The 24,717-nt window shown below is 41.8% G+C and overlaps 1 protein-coding gene and 1 long non-coding RNA gene across 2 annotated transcripts in view; both read left to right on the top strand.

Annotated features, from left to right (window-relative positions):
- Positions 1-5,598, top strand: part of LOC124299389 (uncharacterized) — a 29,999-nt gene extending 24,401 nt beyond the window's left edge. Inside the window, exons 2-3 of the mRNA XM_046752612.1 lie at positions 4,916-5,189; positions 5,451-5,598. Coding sequence (XP_046608568.1) covers positions 4,916-5,189; positions 5,451-5,559 — 383 coding nt within the window. The 3' untranslated portion in view covers positions 5,560-5,598. The remainder of the gene's footprint in view (positions 1-4,915; positions 5,190-5,450) is intronic.
- A 3,756-nt stretch (positions 5,599-9,354) lies between these two features.
- LOC124299391 (uncharacterized) lies at positions 9,355-24,304 on the top strand. The gene is made up of 3 exons (XR_006906991.1): positions 9,355-9,365; positions 12,912-12,915; positions 24,145-24,304. It is a non-coding gene; the product is annotated as an uncharacterized LOC124299391 (long non-coding RNA).
- Positions 24,305-24,717: the final 413 nt, after the last annotated feature.

Here is a 24,717-nt window from a genome sequence, read left to right as displayed (position 1 = left end):
GCCGTTCACCTGATGTACCGTCTGAAGAGCCGCTACAGTTGTCTGGAACAGGTCGTGTAGACTGGTCTCCGAACGTTCCTGAGCCTCACGATCTCCGCTGTTCTTGTTGATTGGAGAGTTCTTGTTTTCGCTGCTCCTGTTTGTCCAGAAGCAGCTGGAGAAGTTGTTGTTGTTGCTGGTTAGCTGCATCCAGAAGCTTGTAAAGTGATAAATCCAAATTTTGAATTTATCCGCGGTTAAAATCGAATTCTACAATCGAAGAATTAATCGATCCTCGATTTCTCATTTCCCCCCCCCTCCGATCACACTACTGAGTTCGCTTTCGTGAGCTCGGTCTCTTGGCTCTGGGACGTCGAAGGGACCGGTCATCCGCTTATCTCTCTATAATCTACTCAACGGAAACTGGCCAGTAATTAAAACAAGATTTAACGTGGAGAAAATATTGAAATCATCAACTTCGGTTCCGGATTCCAGTCCCAGGGCAGGAGCCAACGTGGGAAAAAACGAGCATCATAGATAAGTCAAAATTTAAATATTTGTTTATTCAAGAATCTCACCGAACTCCGAGACAAATCAGAAAACGATGTATAAATTGGAATGAGTGTGTGTGTGTATCTGTATGTGACTGTGTGTGAAAATATGTGCCTCATATGTTAAATAAAAGTAAAAATAATATGAATTGATCTTACAAGCTGCCGTTGATGTCGTTCGGCGGCTTCTTGTTGCTGATTCATAAGCCTCAGTAGATCGATCTGTGTGATCGAGAACACTGAAGTTACGGGGAAAGGGTCCTTTGAAGGTGAAGAAATTGTCTCGGGAACCCGCGGATTTTCCGTGATGGAAGGTCTTCTCCGGCACTTTCCCTTCGACGAGAGCGTGTCAAACGACTATTGCTCATGGTTAATAATATTTCACGCACTGAATTGACTCGATTAAAACTCTTTATTCCACTTCTGACACTAGTGTAACGTTTTCAGACGTTACGAAAATGAATATGGATTCGTGAGTTTAATTATCGAGCCAGAATCAAAAGCGTAAATAAAATGCTGAGAAAAAGCTTCAATTGCAGGGTACGTGTTTCTGGTTTTAAGTCTGAAACAAGACTGATTTTACAATAATGTTGGTTGACGCAGCAACCTTATTCTTTTTAGAGACATAAGAGGTTTATAAACGTCTTTTATCTATGATGACTGCTAGATCATTAAAAGGGGGCAAAACGGGTGATTTCACTCTTTGTAACAATATAATTTTTTCCTCATTTTCGACTACCCGGGTTGGTTGATGTTAATGTCTTCGTTATAGTTTTCGTCCTCAATGTCATCTTTTAACTCGAGTTTAACGATCGTTGTCTGTGCCCAGAAAAAATTGGGCTTCCATTGATATTGTGTCATTTTCGACCTGACTCTCGATGATAACTTCTGGTGCATTCTTGCATGATTCATTACAAAATCCGCACACAATAGAGCACTTCAACTAAGCTTTCCTGCAGTTACATGCTCCACTGCATCCTTTTTTGCATTTGCATGAAATGAAATTCAATAAGGTCTCGGGTGCTGGTGACTTTGTCATTGTTAATGGATAAATAGCACTGGTTCGCTGACCCTGTCTCAGTTGAGCTAGGACCTCGGGCGCATAGTTTGCTGCCATGCCCCTTTTTCGATATAGGGAGGGGAGAAAAGGACGTTCGTTTCGAGCGTCATAAAAGGAACAACGTAAGACGAGGGACGGTTTATACCTGCTTTTGAAAACATTTGTACAGAACCCACCGAACGAGAATTGAAACGTTTATGCTGAATACCAATAATATTCTGTACAAAGTCACGACACGGCAGAACATTTATATCTAGCAACAAAAACCATTTCAATTTGAAATACGTTTTGCCATATAATTTTATTTCAGTGTGAAAAAGCAGTAAAAATAATATAATGTTATTTGTTTTTTCGAAATTTACCACGAAAAAACTGATTTAACTATTTTGTAAACAAATTTCGATCTTTCTCTGCTATAATTCGATACATGTGAGACTTACAAAAAAAAGTTCAGAAGAAAAACTGTTTGAAATTTTATTATCTTCAAGTTTGTATTAAACGTTTTTAGTCGTAGGATCAACCGTTGAGGTATTATGTTGAAAAAAACAGATTTTAGCACCTTTCATCCAAGATCGCGGCCAGGGCGACCATTCCTCGAGGTCACAAACTGGATTTTTCATCAGAGTACAAACTTCAACGACATATTCCAAAATTATAACTACACTACCTTTTGTAGGGTGTGTCTTTTCTTTCTTATCCCTACTGACTGGACCAAGTCACTGGGGTTAGAATCGGTGGTTGGTAAGCTAATATTGTTCCGCGTGGTGGACTGTACTATTTTCACCATTTTCACACTGTTACGTCCGGCGTACCACCTCTATCTATTTTTCCTACTCGTTAACTCTCCCACAGTTCTTATATTAATATCACGTTCTTTGCGCTGTCCTCTTATCTCTACCTAGACTCATGCTACTCACTATCGCCTTTACTCAGCTAATTCTATTCCCTTCCTTCAGCATCCTCACACCTTTCCTGCACCCGTGCGGTTTGTTTCTGAGGACAATTGGGAGATTTAAAATAGGTTTTAACTCTCAACAACGTCTCATCTAGACATCTTATATATCTTTCGCATAGCACACTTCCTTCCTACCGCTAACTCAACTTCTACGCAATAAACATATAATCTATATATCAAACATACCCGAGGTTATTCAACCTTCATCCTAACTTCCGGTTGTCCTAGTACGTAAAAGCGAAGCCGAACCTGTTCATTTTTACCGCTCGGGAGTAAACCCCTTTCACGGAAGTAACGACACTATTCTTCGTATTTTCGAATATGGATGATAAAATACCATTCGCCTCAATTCTCCCATCAGTTTGTATGGCTGCCTCAAATCGCTTGATTCCCGCATCCTAAGCACAAACAAAATGGCTCCATATCAAGGTTTCTCAGATTTGTAATTGATACAAAATATAATGTAAATGAGATCGTAATCCAGACAAATGGCTGCCTATCTATCCCAATGAATTAAACGAATTATCACTACGTATAATCGTATTATTGGGCGGCAGAAAGACTATTTTCTATTTTGCCACCTAGCCTTGGCCACGTGATCAGCTAGCTCACGGTGTATATCGGCACCGGGTCGTAATGATCGTTCGAGGCTCCCGGCAATCGAAGTTAAGCAAATTTCTCTTGGGAAGAGGATCGTGGTGGACTTGGTAGAAATTAAACAGAATGTAAATTAACAGCGTACCTTGTTTATTTTCTTTCTCGCTGATCTTCAAACTCCCACTCACTCACTCTTTAGCTTCTCTTCACTTTCTTTTACAATAAAACACCTGTTGCGTACTACGACAGTGTAGCACGAAGTATCCTCACCCAGCCGCGCCTTGAACACAAACTGGCGTAACAATAGCTCGGCTACATGAGTCTTTGCCTGTCATGGCTGTTCGGCGCGCGTATTTAAAGCTGGACCAATCTCGACTGATGTCTTTAAAACTCTAAGAAGAGGCAAGTTAGGTTTGCCTCACCACAACAGATTCGGTGCCAGCTGGTGAAAGCGCCGTCTGCGTTAATCGATTGAGCGCGATTATTACCCACCGCAGGAGTGTTGACATCACCTCCGGTAATGAGGTGTTCCCGGAATTTCTCCATCCAAGACTGCAAGAGCTCGACTGCGTGTTGAATCTGGTATTTCGAAATCATATTTATTCTTGGACGCATGGGAATGTCACCTAAAAATTTCATATTTTCTCGTCTAACGTTGATCCAATGATCGGTCGTTCTGTTGCGCTCTTGCCCTGGAGACAGGGTGCTCATCAAATCGTGAGCGTCTCCCATCGCGCCGACGAGATCCTTGCATGCTTCACCAGCCATGACTTTAACTTCTTCATGCCTAACTCCTAGCCAGATTTATTGCGACATTTTGTTACAACCAGATGAATAGTTTTGAAAATATAACAATATTTGGAAACCAAGTCGCAATGAGATTGTACACTTATGCAAACGTTGACAAAACTTTGAAAGATAACGAAAAGTTATGTTGAAAAGTTTTTTAGGTTTTGATAAGTTCTACGAAAGAGTCAACGAGAGCATATGGCTATGTCTAATAATTTAGCCAAAAAAAGAACTCGAACGCATTAGCAAACCAACGGACTGCTAGTATACTGTGAAGGTGATTCTAATCTTTTTTTCAAGAATTTAGTGAAGTGAATAATTTATTATTTTATTGCTGATTTATTTTATTCACGATTTAAGAATGTATTACATTTATCAGTTTATTGAATATTGTTACACATCATATATCGACCGACCCATGACAACAAACGCATTTCTGCGGGCATTCTAGAATTGACGTATTTCGTCATCCTCTTATTGTTAGATCGGATGAATTTCGATAGACGCAATAGTCGTGTAAACGAAGTCTTATACATATCTTGTAGAGTCGATTGAGATATGTCGGTTCTAGTCACCCGATGAAATACGTCAATAGTAGATGGCCTACCATACTATGTCTGTTCCCATCAGATCCTCTGATATTTGTAACAAATTCAGTTTGTAATTTGCAAATACCCAATGGTTGAATTCACAGAATTTCGTATACATGTTAGTCAGCATTTCTTACACATTTTCATGTATGTATAAATTTATAATCGGATTTGATATGCACCTCAATGTCTTAAATTCACGCTTAGGTTTCTAGCTTTAATTTTCGTCTTTTAACATTTTTCTACTTTTTCTCTTTAGAGAGATTACGAAATTCGAGCATTGTGCGCGCAAATGGGGTCGTTTTCAACTGATATGCGACGTTTGGCAGTGGCTAAAATTTTTAAATTATTTCACTGTTATACCTACATTTACTGATATAAGTTTTTTGTGCAGGAAGTACTTACAATGGCGTCTGGGACGATTGGTATGAACCTTCAGGTAGAGGGGATGCTTATAATATTGAGGCGGTCATCGGAAGTCCAGCTGGTCAAGCTGTCGCAAGTGTGGGTTTTGTTATAATTGCACAAAAGGCTCGTGACATTCGTGAAAAAGCATCTGTAAGCTGCACTCCTAAGAACGTCACCTTACCAGTCTGCAGTCCACTTCAAGCTCCGTGCCTTTTCCGGATTCATGAAGATCCATGTGAAAAAAATAACCGTGCTCATGCGTATGTATTCAATAATTTACATGATAGTAAACTAGCGTAGTTCACGAATGTATTGTAGAAGTTAAGGGGGGTGAGGGGGGGGGGACTGGTCAAAATGTACCGCCCGGAGAATTTTTCGGTGTATCTCCGAATCAGCTCATCTGCATCGTTTTTTGGCACCGCCGTGGATGTTTCTTGACAAACAGATTTCGATAAAAGTATGAAATCAATCTAAATCGACGAAACTTTACGTCGTGTGAGACATTTTTTTGTTCTCTTCAGGTTCAAGAGTAAAATGTTTTTCACAAAAGTTGTGCGCCGTGTTGTCCTCTACAAGACAAGTTTTCTACTAACATTACGTAGCATTGTTAGTTTGACCGTAAATCACTAGTAAATAAAAGAATTGATTGTTGACTTTACTGTCAGTAATTCGCAGGCTTTCGACTCAATAAATGTCTGTTCCGGTATTACTAATAAAATGAATGAATTACAATTTCATAATGTGTGCCTAAGGACATATTCATAACTGTTTGGGGGTTGACAAAACTTACAATCTGATAAATCTGGAGTAGCCAGCTTCAAAGTTCGTTTTTTTTTGGGACTTGACATACCATTCTGTCTCATAATTGTCGGACATTTCTGTATCTGTAAGGTAGCTTGCCTTTGGAAAAATGCTGAGCTGCAGTTTCGGTAAATGGAGCTACGTAGTAAATTTCCTGTTAATCCAATGAAAGAGCTATTAGTCAGAACAGAATATTGTAAAAAAAAGAGAGAAGTAAACGGAAATACTAAAGTGAAAAATCCTCGTCAAAATCATAAAAAGAATCTATTTCAACGAATAGAAATTTGGATGGATTGATGATGTCAATACAGGAAAATATTCACGGTTATTCTATACAAGTTACCTACCGAGTACTCTGACGGGAATAATTCTTTAATTGAGCTTGCAACTTGATCGAATTGATTTGAATTGATCATTTTTAATCGTTCCATAATCAGAAATCAATTGATTGGCATTTACATTGGCTAACTTCTCACGAGTAGACTTTGACGACAATCCGTTATCTCTTTTGAAAACAGCTAAAACCTGTTTTCCGTCAGGATATTGATTCAAGATGTATTCTAACCACTGTAAACAGAAGTTCTGCTTTATGAATAGTTCACAGACAGAAGGACTGATTAGACATATATTGTAGACAAACATCGATCAACAACTACAGAGCAAATACAACGTAATGTTTTATCAAAGGTTGCTAGAGACAGAAGTGACAAAAAAATACATTTGCTAATATAATCTCAGTAGCCAGGATAAAAATCATTATGATGCAGCATTAACAAACTACAATGTTTCTGCGACGACTTCATTAATTCCTTTCTGAGATGGGTGAATCACACGAGTAAATAAATGTGACCTTAGTGATTCTGTCCTGATGTTTAGATACGATTTATCGGAATGAACTATTGTATTAATCAAGTTGAGTGCTTGAAATATAAATAGAGACAGAGATTACCGATTTCGTAAGAGGTTTGCATCCTGAGATCTTTTCAAGTAAATCTGGTCCTGAAGAACAATTTTGGCGCTTTAAGGGCTGTGGAGTTGGCAATTTTGTAAGAGCTTTACTACACCCTGCAACTGATGCGGGGGAATCTGGGTCTGAAACACCTTTTTGTGATTTCAAAGGTTGCTGGATTACCTCTTTGATATTATCTTTCCCATTTTCAACATTTTCTTCTTCAAACTCGTAAATTAAAGTATCAAAAATTGGTTGATCTATCAGGTCTAGGTCTAAAATAATTTTCGTAGATCCATTACACGAAGCATTATGATTATCATCTATGGTAACCTGCAAGTGACGGTTATTGTCAATTTATAAACACGTGAAATTCTAATGACAAAAAAAATTGAGTTGCTTTTTCTCACTTCAAGCAATAACATATTATCATTTACATACAGTTCCGTATTCTATGAACGTTATAGCTTACTGTATTTGCTTCCTCCGATAGGAGCCGTATGAATTTCATTCGGTGGCCAATAGGTTTGATTGAAGCAGCTATAAGATCTGGTGTTAGATCCCACCATATATCTATATCAATCATGTTATCTGGAATCAGGAATGCAACAAAAAAAAAAAATATCAATAGGCTGTAATTTTAACCTTGAAGATTTATATCAGGGTTCAACAGACCCTACCTATATTGAGATGAATCTGGAGCTGGCAGCAAAGTTTACAACCAAACGTGCTGAAATTCATGAAATTGAGACACTGGCATACAAGAATAAAAAATGTACGAAATTTAATACAAAGCTAATACTTTTATAGAAGTTTCGTGAATAAATCTGTACGAAGTTTAGCACATTTGACTGCTAACTCTAGCTGCTAGTTTCAGCTTCATTAATTCAAGCCTGTTCAAGCTTTTTCAAACCTAAATCAATTCACTTCTATTGACTAAAATTTTTAATCAGTATACTAGGTTCATTTTCGTAAATTCAGAGTCACTGACGTTTATCCCCATAAGATGTATTCTACTATTTAACAACAAATGTCATCTCTATTGATACTAGAAGTATGAAATCTAACTCCCTAACAAACTCGATCGAGTCAGTCAAGAAAACCATACAGCGGTATTCAAAAGACACAGAAGATTGGGATGAATTTGTATACAGGGTGAGTCAGGTAAAACGGCCAGAATGGGAGGAGCTCAGTTAACGGATAAGGCCGTACCTCTTAGCCAATCTGGAGCGAGTCAATTGAAACACCGAGAATGGGAGGAGCTTTGTTAATGGATTAGGCCGTAGCCCGCGTGTTGATATCAAAGTAAAGTCCGCAGTCTGCCTACAGGTATTCAGTGGTAATACGAAATAAAGTCACGATATGACAACAAATGAGGGATCATAATAAGAGTTTATTGCCTCACTTGTTGTCATATCGTGACTTTATTTCGTATTACCACTGAACACCTGTACGCAGACTGCAAACTTTACTTTGATATCAACACGTGGGCTACGGCCCAATCCGTCAACAAAGCTCCTCCCATTCTCGGTGTTTCAATTGACTTGCTCCAGATTGGCTAAGAGGTAAGGTCTGATCCGTTAACTGAGCTCCTCCCATTCTGGCCGTTTTGACTGACTCGCCCTGTATATGACTGGATGTAACATGAACAGGGTTAGTAAGGCTGGCAGCTGCAGTCGCACCTGAATTTCAGGTTGATATTTACTAGCCGGCTCTACCGTAGCGCAGCAAGTCAAGACGGTGGGATAGTAACTAATATTCAAATGAAATAACCTGATTATTAGCAAGGGTTGAAAATTTTGAGGGATTTAATTTTTTAAACAAAATAACTTTCACTTAAGCGAATTGGAGGTAAGAGTTATCCATTCATTCAGTGAAATTATTAGAAACAAGGTTCTTTGGATTCTTTCAATATCGGGGCGGTCAGAGTTTCCAATTCCTGCAATACTGAGAATGGTACCACATTGGCGTATAAAAATACAAAGACCAACGTTGTCACAACCTTACAGAGAAGAAAATTCTTAGTTTCGCATTGCAGCGGAGTCAAAGACGAGGCGACTGTCTGAGACGGCGAGGAATGACGTCGAGGCCCTATGGACAAGGAAAACTTTGGGCGTAGGGCTACGGCGTCAATCCTCACAGTCTCCGGCCCCTCTTATTTGACTTCGCTGCGATACAAAACAAAGATTTTTTTTCGCTGTAGGCCTGTGACAGCATCGGTCTTCGTATTCTCCTGTCTATGTGGTGTCGTCCGCAGTGTTGCAGGAATTGGAAACTTTGACCGCCCTAATATTGATAGAATCTAGAGACAACTTTGTTTCTAATAATCTCACTATTTGAGTGAATGAATCTTACCTTCAAGTCACCTCAGTAGAACTTATTTCATTTGAAAAATTGATTTCTCAAAATTTTCAACTGATTAATAGTAAGCAGTAGAATAAAATGGAGAAGAAAAATTTCGTGGAGCCAAATAAGATTTAGTTATTTCAAATAAAGCTCGATAGAAATGTGTCAGTAGTTGAATAAAAAACTCGGTAATGAATATTATTTGGCTGAATTAAAATTTCATAATAATAACTATACATTCACTCCGCCATATCCTGGTATAAGCTTGTTAATAGAAAATACTCTTTTCTCAGTGTATATTCTATGGATGCAGATACTAATGTAGTTTGCATGTTTCTATGTACTTTCAAGCTGCGTACGAAGGGGATTAACATAAAATGGTGGCAGCTTCGCATCTTTATTATACCTACATCAGAAATGGCGGCAGCTTCGCATGTTTATTATACCTACTGTGACATGGATTTTTCCCGCTCCTCGGTCACTCGGAGAAAGTGACCGAGAACTTACCGCGTGCACAATAATTTGGCGTCCACGATGTACCCTGGATCTAAAAACAATATCACGAAGTTTTGTTGGGCGTCTGGCATGATTAACACGCCTCGAAATCATTAATGCGCTATACCTCGGGCATATGCTCGATAGATCAGTACCGCGGAGAGGGGAGGGGTAATTTTTGGAGAGAGAGAGAGAGAGAGACACTCGAAATACACACGCTATTTAACAAAATAAGTAAAATAAAATCTTATATTTCCCAATAGCGGTAATACAAAAACAAAAAAAAATAATCCAAAAGGCGCTCATCGCGATTCTAAAAATAAACAGAAAATTACACGTAACCTACTCTATTTCTTACTCTACTGAGCTCGCGGCTCCCTAACTAAAATGTCACTCAACGATCTCAAAATCTTCATACGCAATTCTGAATTGACAAATTCGCCATTTTTTCTCCATGGCGATTATTGCTCGAAACCGAAACTAGAATTAATCACTCAAAACCGAAACTAAAACTGATCACTCGACGGTGCGCCGTCGGGCTACCGAACAGACGGCGTTCTCAATCTCACCTGAGATCTCACCCGACTCGGAGCTTTAACGCTACCGCGAGCTGTCCTAAATCTAAACGTGACAACATAACTTACCTATAGCTTATTTTCCACTTATCTCAACTAAACGAATCCGCAAACGTTACTATATTTCAAACGCAACTAAAACTCAATACTCAAACTTCTCGTCTCAACCGCTGCTCAACGCAACGGCAATTTCGACTATACATCACCTCAACTCGAATAAACACTATATTAACTAAACGGCAACTTAACTAAGAGTAAGCACCACTAAATTTAACTTCAACTAAACACGAGCTCAAGGTTACACAACTCAATTTACATTATACTAACGAACGGGTACGGAACTCAATGCAGGCGCAACTAAACGTAACCTACACTATACGCTATCGTAACGCATCCGAAATCGAATCTTCTCAGAATCCTCCAAAACGTTATTCGCTAATTCGAGCACTCCAATTCGGCACTTCCCGACCTACTCGAGAGGTGACACTGAAAAACCCGATAACGCGGCTCGACCCGGTACAGCGAAATTCGGCTATAGTTGATTTCACAAACGAGAGAGACTCAACTAAAACCCGTGACTCTACTCAACTTTCTCAGGAACTCAAAATTTACTTTACTCTAACACGCGTACTCAGGCTACGGTCATCAAGCAAAAGAATCGGCGAAAGAATTTCGAGTACTTTTCTACAACGCAAATTCAAAACGGCTATCCGTTACTCGGCAAGCCTTTTCGTAATTATGCTCGAAATTCAATCGCGGGGATAGAAGCAGCGCTTACCTTCTACATCCTTACAACCCCCTTTCCATTTCCCTCGCGATTTTTGGGCGACTCCATTACTTCGCGAAACTCCCCAAAACGTGACTACTTATCACGACCGCCAGAACTAGACTGGTTTCAAAAACCTACAACCTGCGGCAACACGGATCTCGATACGCGACCCTATACGTGACGTCATACCCACAAAAATACGCAATAATCGATCTGTCATCCATTTCGTCGATCGCGCAACTCGACGCGTACCTTCAATAGCATTGCTGCACAGAACTTAAAGCTAGATCGCAATCTCATCCTCCGCGCAGCTCCATGACGTCTTGGCGGTGAGCGTGGTGCTCCCTCGTCGCTAGTCGGTCCGTCGCAAGTTCGCTAGACAATTGTTGGCGGGGTGAAGTGGGAGAGGCTGCGACGCGCCGGCCGTCAGCGGGAATTGCGTCCACCTTGGATTCCCGCGACGCGAGGATCTGCGTCGGCTCCCCCTCCGCAGCCTCGACATCCTTCCCTCGCAATTGTCGATAGTCCGCCACTTTGCAATTTCCTTGAATTCGGTGTCGACTTCTTGCCTGATGCCGTTGTAGCTCGAAAAATAAAAAAAACAAAAAACCTGAAATATCTTACGCTATTCGCTAAGGTGTCCCCTCTCGTAGTTTCGGATGCGTGACTCTAGTCCTGGCGTTCTTTTGCAAAAACTTCGGGACTCAATTTCGGAAATTCCCAAATTTTGGTTCCGCCCAGGGTTCAAGGAGACCCTTGTAACGGGTATCAAAAATGCCACGTTGCACTACATAAGCTCTTTTCATTCGATTAATAAATGCGTAGTTGTTTGAAGAAAAATATCTTTCTGTTCAAGCAAAATTTATTTAATGTGGTAGAAATTTCGGTAATACGAATCATTACATCATTGCCCCAAATCAAATTCTATATGAGTAGATTTTTAGTTGAATCTGTGTAAATTGAGCCAAAGTAAATTTGTGAAAACCTATTCCAAAAAAATTGTAGGACAATAGCGGCGATATCCAGTTTGTTTAATGAATCTATAACCCCGGCTACGTTTCATATCCACGTGGGTCTGAATCGAATATACAAGCTGGAAGTGAACATTATGAATACGATATATAAAATGTACTAACCTTAAAATATTCGGATATATTCTATCAATCATCGGCCGGTTAGCACTGTTCGGGTTTCTTCGTCCATTGTTCTCACGGAATTTTGTGTAGAAGACCGTGGCTATTTCTATCTTTTATCTGAGACACGTGCCCACAATTGGTTGATGCGTAGCTCGGTCTTCAACACGAACCTCATCCCGCCACGGACGAAATAGGAAAGAAAGACATGTCCGGATTACCGAGTCACGCGCGCCACCGAGCATGCGCGTTCGTTGCTAGGCGCCTTGCGCCGACCTATCGCGCAGAGTTCGCTGACTGAACTCTATGTTATACGCGGAAAATAAGGGTGACGCTACAGCAGCGAAGGATAAATTCCAAAGGAAGCGCCAAAAGTAATAGAGAAATTGACATCTATCGACGAATTTCCGCTTTGCTTTGGCGCACTTTTTAAATAATGTAAAGTCGGAAAGTACCTTGATGATATGTAATGAATGTATCTTTGAAAAGCCATGTTGAAACACTGTCCTCCGCAATGAATAGTAAAAGTAATATAAAATGAAAATGAAAGGCAGATTCGTTCACAGCAATCAAATCAACAAATGTGTAAACAAATGAGTGTGAACTTAGCAGATATTAATGACATTTTTGAATTAATAAAAAAGCAAATAAAAAGGTAATAAGTGGAAAAGAAAAAAATGCATGTTTAGAAAATTAAAAATTTAGAATGTGCATTTTTTTTAATTTCAATTTTGTAATTATTGCCTGAGTTTATTTATTTTTTTCAAATTGTTTTGTCTGCCAAATTCACACTCATGTAAATGAAATAATGATTTTTGGAAAATACATTTCTGACAATTGAGAAATCATCATGTGCAAAATTAGAAGGAACTATAGTGAAAATATGTAAGTATTATACCACAATAAAATCACAGATATGTTTCACAGAAGTACACAAAGTGAAGGAATAATGACTGACTATATGAGTTGGATAATATAACAATAATATTTGAATGACGCACAAATAGCTGTAGAGGCAGCCCAGGAAAATATAGACTTACTGTGAATAAATAACTGATCCACGGAATAATGAAACAAAAAAATTAAAATAGGGAGAATTTTTTGATTCTACACCAATAATTGACACTATTTGGGAGAAAATAACAGTTTCTCGAATCAAATGAATCAATCTCTGGCTCGAATAAACGTACATGTGATCGAGGAATCTGTCTCGAAGAATTATTCATTTTTCAGAAACGAGTTTTTTATTTGACGCCAATAATTGATACTACTTGGGGGAAAATAACATTTTCTTGATTAGAATTAGTCATTAACTGGCTTGAATAAACCTATATGTGATCAAGGGATCTGTTTCAAAGAATTATTCATTTTTCGGATGCTCGCCCTCCATTGCATAATTGCGCTTCGTGTATCTGCGCTTCGCTGAATCACTTTTTGCTGCTTGGCTTTTTGAATTTTCGCTTAAACACTCATCACTTTTTTCACCTACAATATTTCTCCCCTCGTCATTTACGGTAGTATTCTTATCTTTGCGGTGAGGTTCATTACAATTTACACATTCCCCTCTTCTAAGATCGTGACCTAAGTCAGTCCGAAAAATCTGATTGTTATGACGGTTTGTTACAAATCCATCGTCGAATCGTACCTATATTACAACTAACAAGTGAAAGCTGTTCAACTATAACGGCTTTCGAGTTTTTACTTATGTCTTTGCGATAATTTTTGGCGTCAATTATTTCGTTATCAAAGAATGTGTTTTTTCTATTGCCATGTTTGATCGTTTTTGATCAAATTGATTTTTTTATACTGTGCCTACTATATCGCTTCTTAATAAATCAAATCTTGTGCGTGTTTCTCTTTTGAACATTAATGCTGATGGTGTTTCATTCGTAGTAGCGTGTGGAGTGTTACGGTGATCGATTAATAATCTGCTCATCGCAGAGTCTAGAGGATATCCGTCTTTGATCATTTTGTCAACTTTCGTTCTTACGGTTTCAACGAAGTTTTCCGCTGCGCCGTTGGTGGCTGGATAGTAAGGCGGAGAAAACGTGTCTTTGATTTTGTACATTTTCAAGAACTTTCTGAATCCATCACTTGACAATTGCGGGCTGTTATCTCATACCAAATGCTTTGGGATACCGTATCTAGAGAAAATTTCGTCTAATACTTTAAACAGCTTTTGTATAGTTGTGTCTCTTTTCATGTTTGTTACTTCAGTCCATTCTGAATGCGCATCTTCCACTATCAAAAACATGCAATTGTGGAAAGGACCCGTGAAATTGATATGCATTCTTGACCAAGGGGTGCTCGGCCATTGCCAAGGTGTTAGTGATGTTTTCGTCGGTTCCGGTCTATTTTCTAAGCAAATTTTACAGCTATTCGCTAAATTTTCGATATCTCCATCTAAGTACGGCCACCAAGAATAATTTGTAGCCAGCTGCTTCACTTTTACTACCCCCATGTGTGACGAATGTAATTCTTTCAAAATGTATTTTCGCAATGTCTCTGGTATGACAATTCTATAACCCAATGTTAAACTGCCATTTTCTATTTCTAATTCGCGGCGTTTTTTGAAGAAATTATTCTCTATAGGAGGCAAGTCCGCTGTTTTTGGCCACTCGTTTCCTTCGTAATGCACGATTTTCTTTAGAGTTTTATAATTAGATGTCGCTGTAGCAGCTGTCTTTAAATCAATGTTTGAACAATTATTTTGGATATAATTAATGCAGGTATATTCATTTTCGAAAACATGTGTCTTGTCTTTTATTGGCAGTCTGGATAATGCGTCGTAGTTTCCGTTCGCTTTTGATTTAACCACTTCGATTGTATATTTATATGAAGGATTAATGTATATTTATAACCTGATAAAAAATATGCCCAACGTTGAAGTCGACTGTGAATCATGGTTGACATATTCTTATTCCCGAAGATGAACTCCAAGGGTTCGTGATCAGTCTTTAATATAATCTCATTATAGCAAATGTACTGATAGAATTTTTTGAGACCGAATATTATTGCCCCAACCTCTTTATCTATTATGGCTCTGTGACGTTCATTTTTTGGGAAGATTTTTGAAGCAAATGCCATTGGTCTCTCCGAACCATCGTGAAATCTGTGTGATAAGATGGCTGATAAGCCGATATCGCTCGCATCGTATGTGCGTAATAATTGATCATTAGGGTCGTATAATGTTAATATCTTATCGGATATTATTTGTTCTTCGACCTAATCAAAGGCTTTTTGACACCTATCGGTCCCTAACCATTTTTTACTTTTAAGCAGTTCGTATAATGGTCATATGTAGTCTGCTCTATCTTGCAAGAATCTCTCATGAAAAATTACTAATCTTAAGAATGCTTCTAATTATTTGACGTTAGTAGGTATTGGTGCGTTTTCTATTGCTTCTATTTTTGACGGGCTTGCGTGTGATTCTTTTTCACTTATTTTGAAACTTAGTATTTCTATTTCGTTTCTAAAAAAATCACATCTGAGCAAATTAATCCGTAATCCGGCTTTTTCTAACCCCGAAAAAATTTCTGTAAATATGTCAATGTGCTCTTGTTTCGGCAAGGTATCGAATAGTTAAATGTGTGTCTCGCGACACTCAAAATCGTCCTCGCACATGTACGCACACTCGCGTGCAATGTTTACTTGCCGTCTCTGCGTCAAATCTCGCCGCTTGCCCGTGTCGCGACTCAAAACCCATCAGCTGTATCTCATGTATTGTCTACTGTCTCGAAATCATGTATGTGTATAATCTATGTGTTCTCTCGCTCTGTAAAATCTTCACTCTCTGTAACGTTCTCTTGCGATACGGTCTGTATCGCCGCATCAAAACGAATAAAAGTTCTCGGTTACTATTAATCATCATCTCTCTCCATCTCTACATCATTTCGTTTCATTCACACTCGTTCTTATCACTAATTCGCGGATCCCACGTCGATGATCCATATCTTTTTTGCCATCTCTCTTAACATTTTTTGGTCCTTCGAGCCGGATCAGTCGCGAATCGAATCGGATCATTCGCAAATCGAGTCGAATCTTTCGAATCGTTGCGACTTACGGGAAAACGAATTAGCCAGTGAGTGAAACGGAACTATCGCGTGTGCATCAAGTTGCGAAAGTTCACGTAACCAAAGTGAACAATATCGTTATCGGTGAAAACCATCATCAAAATCAGTCGCGTCCGTTAAATTCAAACGTGCGGTGTCCTCTGTAGTGACCGTGACTAAGATCTGAGCGTCAACAACACCGATCTCTCGAAGTGTATATCGCGACGCCCTATTATCACTGTGTGCGTATCTCGTTCGTGAAAACTCTGTTCGTCGCGTGAGTTACACTTTCTCGTTTGTCAAAATGACGATCGACGAATACATCGAACGTCAAACCGATCTCTTCAGGCGCATCTGTCGCACTCTCGAAAACTTGCGCAAGCTCGGTGAAGCAAGAACAACCCTCGGGCAAGTGCAATCGCGATTAGATGCTTTAAATTCAAATTGGCTGAAGTTCCAAGACATGCACGAGACAGTCGATCAAATTAGAATCGCAGCAAAAGGTGATCAACTCGACGCTATCAAGAGACTTTCGTATTTCGCGAAAGACTATTACGGACAGTGCGAAGAGCAATACTTAAACGCGAAGGGAGAGATGCTCGATCTACTCGGAACTCTCAAGACTCTATCGGCACCGATCGTGCCAACCGCCGTAGCCCCCCAACTCACTACTGGAGGAGCCTCAAAACGGCTACCACGCATCGAATTGCCTACGTTCTCGGGCAATTACTCAGACTGGAAGTCTTTCCACGACCTCTTCACATCAATCGTTCGCGAAAATTCGCAACTCTCGGAAGTGGAAAAACTGCACTACCTAAAAACAAGTCTTACCGATGAACCGTCACAACTCATTAAAAACATCGCTCTTACCGCTGAAAACTTCCCTCGAGCCTGGGAAACTCTCGTATCGCGGTACGAAAACAAGAGACTTTTGACGGATTCTCATCTCGCGACACTTTTCGCGATTCCTCGTGTCACGAAAAAGTCGTCATCAGAACTGAAGAGCTTGCACAGCAACACTTGCGAAGCTCTTGGCGCACTCGAACTTCTCGATAGTCCCGAGAAATTAGGGGATCACATCATCGTGCACATGACGATTCGCAAGCTCGACCCAGCATCTCTCGAAGAGTGGGAGAAAAGTGTTAGCGAGAAACTCGAGCCCCCCACGTTTGCGGAGCTCAAGGCGTTTCTCATCGGTCGCATCCACACCCTCGAAGCCGTGGAGCAAGCTCACGCTCATAACCAAATCGCGACGTCGAAACCGCACTCATCGCAAGGAAGGTCAAATCTTCAGACGACAAGGTCACACACAGCTCAATCAAAGGAACAGTCGTGTGCTTGTTGCAAAGGCAACCACTACATCGCGTTCTGTTCGACCTTTCGCGACAAATCTCTGGATCAAAGAAGGGAAGTGGTTTCTGCGAAAAAGCTTTGCTTCAATTGTCTCGGTCTACATCAGCAGAAGGACTGTCGATCCAACAAAACGTGTTGCGTGTGCAACGGTCGACATCATTCCTTGCTGCATCGAAACTCTTCTTCAATCTCGACAGCTGCTAACAGCGGCACATCTCAAGGACAGGCTGCAGTAGCGCAACCTGCAGTGCAGAACGCACCGATCTCGAATAGCGCCTCTCAGGTGAGCAACCACTCAGCTCAGCCTACAATGATCAAGCGCTCTCCAGTTCTTCTCGCCACAGTGCAATTGATCGCTTCGAATCCAGAGACTGGAGAAAGAATCATCGCTCGCGCTCTACTCGATCAAGGATCCGAAAGTTCATTCGTCACGGAGTCGCTAGCGCAACAATTGCGACTACGTCGGCATCAAGCAACGATACCGATCATTGGCGTCGGAGCTCATCAATCGGCAGTGACTCGCGGCATCGCGACATTGCAACTCCAATCTCGTGCTCACACCTCGTTCTCATGTCAGGTGGAGGCACTCGTGCTTCCACGACTCACATCGTATCTACCCTCATTTCGACTTCTCGTCGAAGACTGGCCTCATCTACGAGGACTCAACCTCGCGGATCCAAGCTTTGCACATCCCAGTCAAATCGACGTAATTCTCGGAGCTGACATCTACAGCAACATCATTGGTCAAGGAGTTCGAAGAGGAGCACCAGGAACACCAATCGCGCAAGAAACTCAGTTCGGTTGGGTCCTCTCCGGCTGGGTTTCAGCGGAAGCAGCAAGCCCCTCGTATAGCGCAGTCCAAGGCTTCCAATGCTCCCTCGATCACGAACTGCTCGATCTCGTGCAGCAGTTTTGGAAGCAGGAAGAAGTGTCGAAACCTTTGGCACTAACTTCCGAAGAAGAGCGTTGTGAGCAACACTTTCGCGAAACGGTTTCTCGAACTGCGTCCGGTCGTTACGTAGTTCGGCTGCCGCTCAAAGACAATTCGGTAGAGCTCGGCAACTCGCGGAATCCCGCGCATCAAATGCTCCTTCGTTTGGAGAAACGGTTCGGTAGCGACGCGAAACTCAAGGAGGCTTACTCGAGCTTCCTTCGTGAATATCGTCAACTCGGGCACATGCGTCGCGCTATCAATACACCTGAAGACAATTCCCGGGTGTTTTATCTTCCCCATCACGGTGTAGTTCGCGACAGCAGTTCAACAACAAAGTTGCGTGTCGTGTTCAACGGGTCTCAAAGAACCAACCTCGGACTCTCTCTCAATGACAATCTTCTCGTCGGTCCAAAAGTGCAAACCGACCTCGCGGACGTTCTCTTACGCTGGCGACAATATCCAGTCGCGTTCTCATCAGACATCGTCAAGATGTACCGACAAATTTTGGTCCACAATGATGACCAAGATTTTCAGCGAATCCTCTGGAGGGAAGAACCAGAGCTACCGATTGAAGAATATCAACTGACTACGGTAACGTATGGTCTTGCAAGCGCTCCGTATCTCGCGATCCGTGTTCTTCATCAACTCGTTCACGACGAAGGTAAGCAGTATCCCTTTGCGAGCCACGTCATTCTGGAGAACACGTACGTCGACGACATCCTCTCAGGAGCAAAGGACGTTGATCAAGGTCGCGAGAAAATCAACGAACTCAATCAATTGCTCAAGGCGGGCGGCTTTGAACTTCAAAAGTGGACTTCAAGCCACCCAGAAACTCTCGTTGACATTTCTCGAAACCATCAAGAGATCGCGATGCATCTGAATCTCGATCAAAGTCCATTCTTTCGGGCTCTCGGTCTTGCGTGGAGACCAGACATCGACGCGTTCGCGTTCTCTCCGCAAATTCATCAAACTCGGGACAATTTCACGAAACGAAAAGTTCTCTCACAAACCGCGCAGCTCTTTGATCCTCTCGGATGGCTCTCGCCGATCACGATCAGAGCCAAAATCTTTATGCAGGAATTGTGGGCACTCGGTTTCGACTGGGACGAGCCGCTCTCAACTTCATTATCCTCGCGATGGATCGAGTTTCTACAAGATCTTCAAGGCATCTCAGCTATCACCATCCCACGATGGATCGGGTCAAGTTCAGCATCTCTCGGGATAGAGATCCACGGTTTCGCGGACGCCTCTCAAAGTGCATTAGGCGCAGTGATCTACGCGCGAACGTATATCAACACTCACGAAGTGCGCGTTTCACTAGTGTGCGCGAAAACTAAAGTAGCGCCGCTAAAGAAGGTGACAATTCCTCGTCTCGAACTCTGTGCCGCGAATCTTCTCGTCCGGTTGATGTGTCATGTGGAAAAGACTCTCAATTTCGAAAACATCCCGGTTTATCTGTGGACGGATTCCACAGTCGCGCTCGCGTGGATCAAAAGCCACCCATCGCGGTGGAAGGAATTCGTTCGTAATCGCGTAACGGAAATCCAAGAGTTCGCGCGCGCTCGTTGGTATCACATCTCGGGTTTTGAAAACCCCGCTGATCTTGCGTCTCGTGGTACATCTCCGGAGCAACTTCAAAAATCAGAACTTTGGACCTTCGGACCATCCTGGCTCTCGAAGCCTTCTGTCAATTGGCCATCCTTATCTCCGCGACCGGAAGAAAACATTCATCTCGAGGAAAGAAAAGGGCTGTCGACGCACATCGCAACAGCTAAGCCGCTACAAATCTGGGATCTCGTCGATCGCTACTCAAAACTATCGACTCTCCTCAAAGTCACATCATTGTGTAAACGCGCAGCAAATCGGTTCCTCGCGAAGACGACATCGAATCGCGTAAACACGTCTATCACTGTCGGACCAATCTCTACTCTCGAATTGAGCGACGCTCAACTGTTTTGGACCAAGGTGACCCAGCAGGCGTACTTTGCAGAAGAAATTCGCCAAATCGAGACAAGCTCAAGTCTCACTCGAAGTCATCCACTATCGCGACTCACGCCGTTCGTCGATTCGAACGGATTCCTCAGAGTCGGTGGTCGACTGAATCACTCATTGCTTTCGTATGACGAAAAGCACCCGTTCATCTTGCCTCGCGAATCATCGTTCTCCACATTGATCATCGATCATCATCATCGGTTGACGCTCCACGGAGGTCCGCAACTCACTCTCGCTACCATCCGACAGCGGTACTGGATCCTGGGAGGAAGAGTACCGATCCGCATGTTCATACATCGTTGCGTTCCTTGTGCGCGTCATCGCGCCACCCTCAGCAGCCAACAGATGGGCCAACTCCCTCAGTCTCGAGTCACGCAATCAAGGCCGTTTCTTCACTCTGGCGTTGACTACGCTGGTCCATTCTCGATTCGAGCCTCCCGCGGAAGAGGAGCGAAATCATGCAAGGGATATATCGTTATCTTCATCTGCTTCACGACCTCGGCTGTGCATCTCGAGCTAGTTTCGGACTACACGACGGAGGCATTCATCGCAGCGTACAAACGCTTCACATCTCGACGAGGAATTTGTGCCTCAATCGCAAGCGATTGCGGAACGAATCTCGTCGGCGCAGACTCAGAACTTCGCCGTCTTCTCGCTGCATCGTCAAAGGAGTTCGCAGAAATCGCAAACACCCTCGCATCACACGGAACCCAGTGGCGGTTCAATCCTCCCTCCGCGCCTCATTTCGGTGGAAAATGGGAAGCCGGAGTGAAATCAGTCAAATTTCACCTCAAACGAGTCATCGGAGAAACTACTCAAACGTTCGAGCAATTCGCGACGTTTCTCACGCAAGTAGAAGCCACGCTCAATTCTCGACCTCTTTGCGCTATCTCGGACGATCCACGGGATCCAAGTGCCTTGACTCCAGGACACTTTCTCGTCGGCTCAGCATTGAACACAATTCCTGAGCCGTCACTCATCGAGGTGCCAGTTCAACGGCTATCGCATTGGCAACACTCGCGTCAAATGCTGGAGCATTTTTGGAAACGGTGGAGTACGGAGTATCTTCAGTCCTTCCAAAACCTCTCGAAATGGCAGACTCATCACGGGAACATCAAAATCGGATCCATCGTTCTCGTAAAAAACGAAAATCTACCTCCATCTGTGTGGCCCCTCGCGAAAGTGATCGAAGTGCATCCGGGAACCGACGGTCTCGTTCGCGTTGTGACCGTTAAAACGAAATCCTCTGTGTTAAAACGTCCAATCGTAAAATTGTGTGTGCTTCTAGTGTCCTCTTAAGACAATTATTGACTCTAAGAATAAATAACGCACGGCGGGCGGCATAATCTAATTTCGCGATCGTTACCGATAGCGAAGCGGGCGGTATGTTTCGGCAAGGTATCGAATAGTTAAATGTGTGTCTCGCGACACTCAAAATCGTCCTCGCACATGTACGCACACTTGCGTGCAATGTTTACTTGCCGTCTCTGCGTCAAATCTCGCCGCTTGCCCGTGTCGCGACTCAAAACCCATCAGCTGTATCTCATGTATTGTCTACTGTCTCGAAATCATGTATGTGTATAATCTATGTGTTCTCTCGCTCTGTAAAATCTTCACTCTCTGTAACGTTCTCTTGCGATACGGTCTGTATCGCCGCATCAAAACGAATAAAAGTTCTCGGTTACTATTAATCATCATCTCTCTCCATCTCTACATCATTTCGTTTCATTCACACTCGTTCTTATCACTAATTCGCGGATCCCACGTCGATGATCCATATCTTTTTTGCCATCTCTCTTAACAGCTCTTAGTAGTATAACAAGGAGAGTTCTGGATAAAAACACCTTCTTTACTGACCAAGCCGACCAATCCGCCTATACGTGCATCCCGGACGCAAACTCTTGAAGGTTACCCCCACTCTCGTGAGATAAAACGTGCTCTGCCGACCGTTCGTCGGTAAGAAAATCTCCCAAATGACCGTGATCGTTGATAAAAAATCCTCTAAATGACCATGATAGTTGGTAAAAAATGTCTGAAATTGCCGTGGTGTGACCCCTTGTGGGATAAATTGTGCTCTTTGTCGGTGAAGAAAATCATGCTCATCGAGCGGGAACGATAACTGCATTACCGAGCGCACTCCGTGAATCCTCAGGCGTTCGAGCGGACCCCGTGGATCCTCACACGTTCGACCGAGAATCCTGGCATGTGTCAGGTTTTGAGAGCTTCAAGAAGGTTCGAGAAGATTCTCACGGCCTTGAACGGATCTAGACTGACGAACAATTCGTCCGACATGTTTCGACTCGACGGTGAACGGCATGCGGTCAAAGGATTTCGGTGCGACGTTGAATTCAGAAAGACCCGCTCTGGGCTTAAACGAATTTCAGACAAACAATTCTCGGAAACGTCCGACGAAAACAATACTCGGAATGGTCTGACGAGTTTCGACTTGACGGTGAGTGGTCAACGGATTGCGGTACGACGTCGAATTCTGGAAGGTTCTGAAATTTGTATGCGGATGCTTCGACCCTGAACGAATGTAGGCTGAAAAACAATGCGTTCGATAAGTTTCGACTTGACGGCGAGCGGTCCGGGACCGTAAGAAAAAGCTTCTTTGACCCTGAAAGATTCTCGGATTCGTCCGACGAAAATGATACTCTGAATCGTCCGACGAGTTTCTACTTGATGGTGAGCGGCCTGCCGATAATGGATTGCGGTGCGACGTTGAATTCTGGAATGTTCTAACGTACAATCGAAGACACATCATTTCGGTAGCTTCTAGAAGTTTTTCAATGATTCTATGTGCCTGGTGGGAGGAATACGGCTATAAAAGACTGAATTTCAGGTCAGAAAGACAGTCTTGCATCTTCAGCTCTCATGAGGAGAGCTTGAAATAAAGCAGAACTAAAACAGCGAATCGATCTGTTCTTAAAAAATATTCACGACTTGAAAACCGTTATAAACCAGAAGTCAGAACTCAACAAAGTGACAAAAAAGTTCGCAAATCCAAATTTATGAAAAAACACGTAACTGCTAAACATTTAAAAAAAATGGATTTCACAAAACTGAACAAAGTTGCAAGCATGAACGAATTTCTGCCGACGAAGAAATTGACGGAGCTAGAAATTTTCAAAATCTACAGAGTCACCAACATTCGACGAGTCCAAACGAGGTTCGTACATCGTGTCGTCACAGATCTGAATGACGAATTCAGCGTATTCTTACCGGCACGGATTGTGCGACTGCTGAACGAGGACGAGACCCAATACCAGAAATTGCTGCAGACGATGGAGGAGGAGCGGTTGCTCTTGCAGTATCTGGGCAGCCAGTATGGTCAAATTGAATTCAAAGATGCGTCGACTCTTGCCTAATTTGTACACCGTACCTGGACAATGTATGCAGCGTCTCCTTCTTACCAGCATGTACCGTGCGACTATTGAACGTGATCAAGGACCAATTTCAAAAACTTAACAAACAAAAACTTTCGAAGAAGTTTCCAGTTATTCTACGTTTCATAACCTTTAAGAAAATTGTATAAATTTTTTCACAAAGCTTTTATTTTTTTTTCTGCTGTACATCAACTAGATACACTACTAATACTACTATTTCGTTGCATGCTGTTGTTTACAGCTCTCTAAAACATACAATAATTCTGGGAATTTAAGATATGTATCATACACAAAATTATTTATCAAATTTTTTCTAAGAGTTGTGAAATAATATTTTAGAATCGTAGGACATGTATTACAAAAGTTTCAAGGTTTTCGTTGTTCAAAAGAAAAAAAGCAAAAAAAAAAATAAATAAGATAGAAACGTAAGACATGTATGAGGTATTCCACACCATTTCACCTAATCGGTGAAGGTCACCGACGCCGATCTTGGTGTCAATTTTTGTCTCAATTGGTCTATCGAAAAAAAAGAACACGTGTTCGGCCGTTTTTCGATTAGGCCACCTGTGTCGATTTTATGAATTTTCCAATTTTTCAACTTACTCGAAACAGACTTTTTCCAACTGGCTCTATCTTCAAGAGCTTTCATTCTTTTCAAAAAATGATAAAAGTATAAAATGTGTTAATAAGTCCAGGCTTTCTGAAAAAAAATGTTTGAAAATTTTTCAAACCACACAATTCTAAAATTTTTTCGAAAAAAAAATCAAAATTTTCTGAATTGCGACACCTTCGATTTTCCTGAAACTTTTCACTTGCATTCGACCAATTACAATGAAGTTTTCCTCTGAAGGAAATTATGGACTTCCGATTCGTTTAGGAGTTACACCATCATAAGTGCCGAAAAATTGGAAATATTTTACGCAAATCAATCTTAACTTCGATCAGACAAGTTTTCATGTTACAAAAATGCGTGTTTGCTGAAAAAAAAACTTTTCGGAATATC

This window comes from Neodiprion virginianus, chromosome 2 (assembly GCF_021901495.1).
Source record: "Neodiprion virginianus isolate iyNeoVirg1 chromosome 2, iyNeoVirg1.1, whole genome shotgun sequence".
NCBI classification, from domain to species: domain Eukaryota; kingdom Metazoa; phylum Arthropoda; class Insecta; order Hymenoptera; family Diprionidae; genus Neodiprion; species Neodiprion virginianus.
The sequence above is the reverse complement of the archived record's forward strand: the minus strand, read 5'-3'. Positions and strand labels throughout refer to the sequence as shown.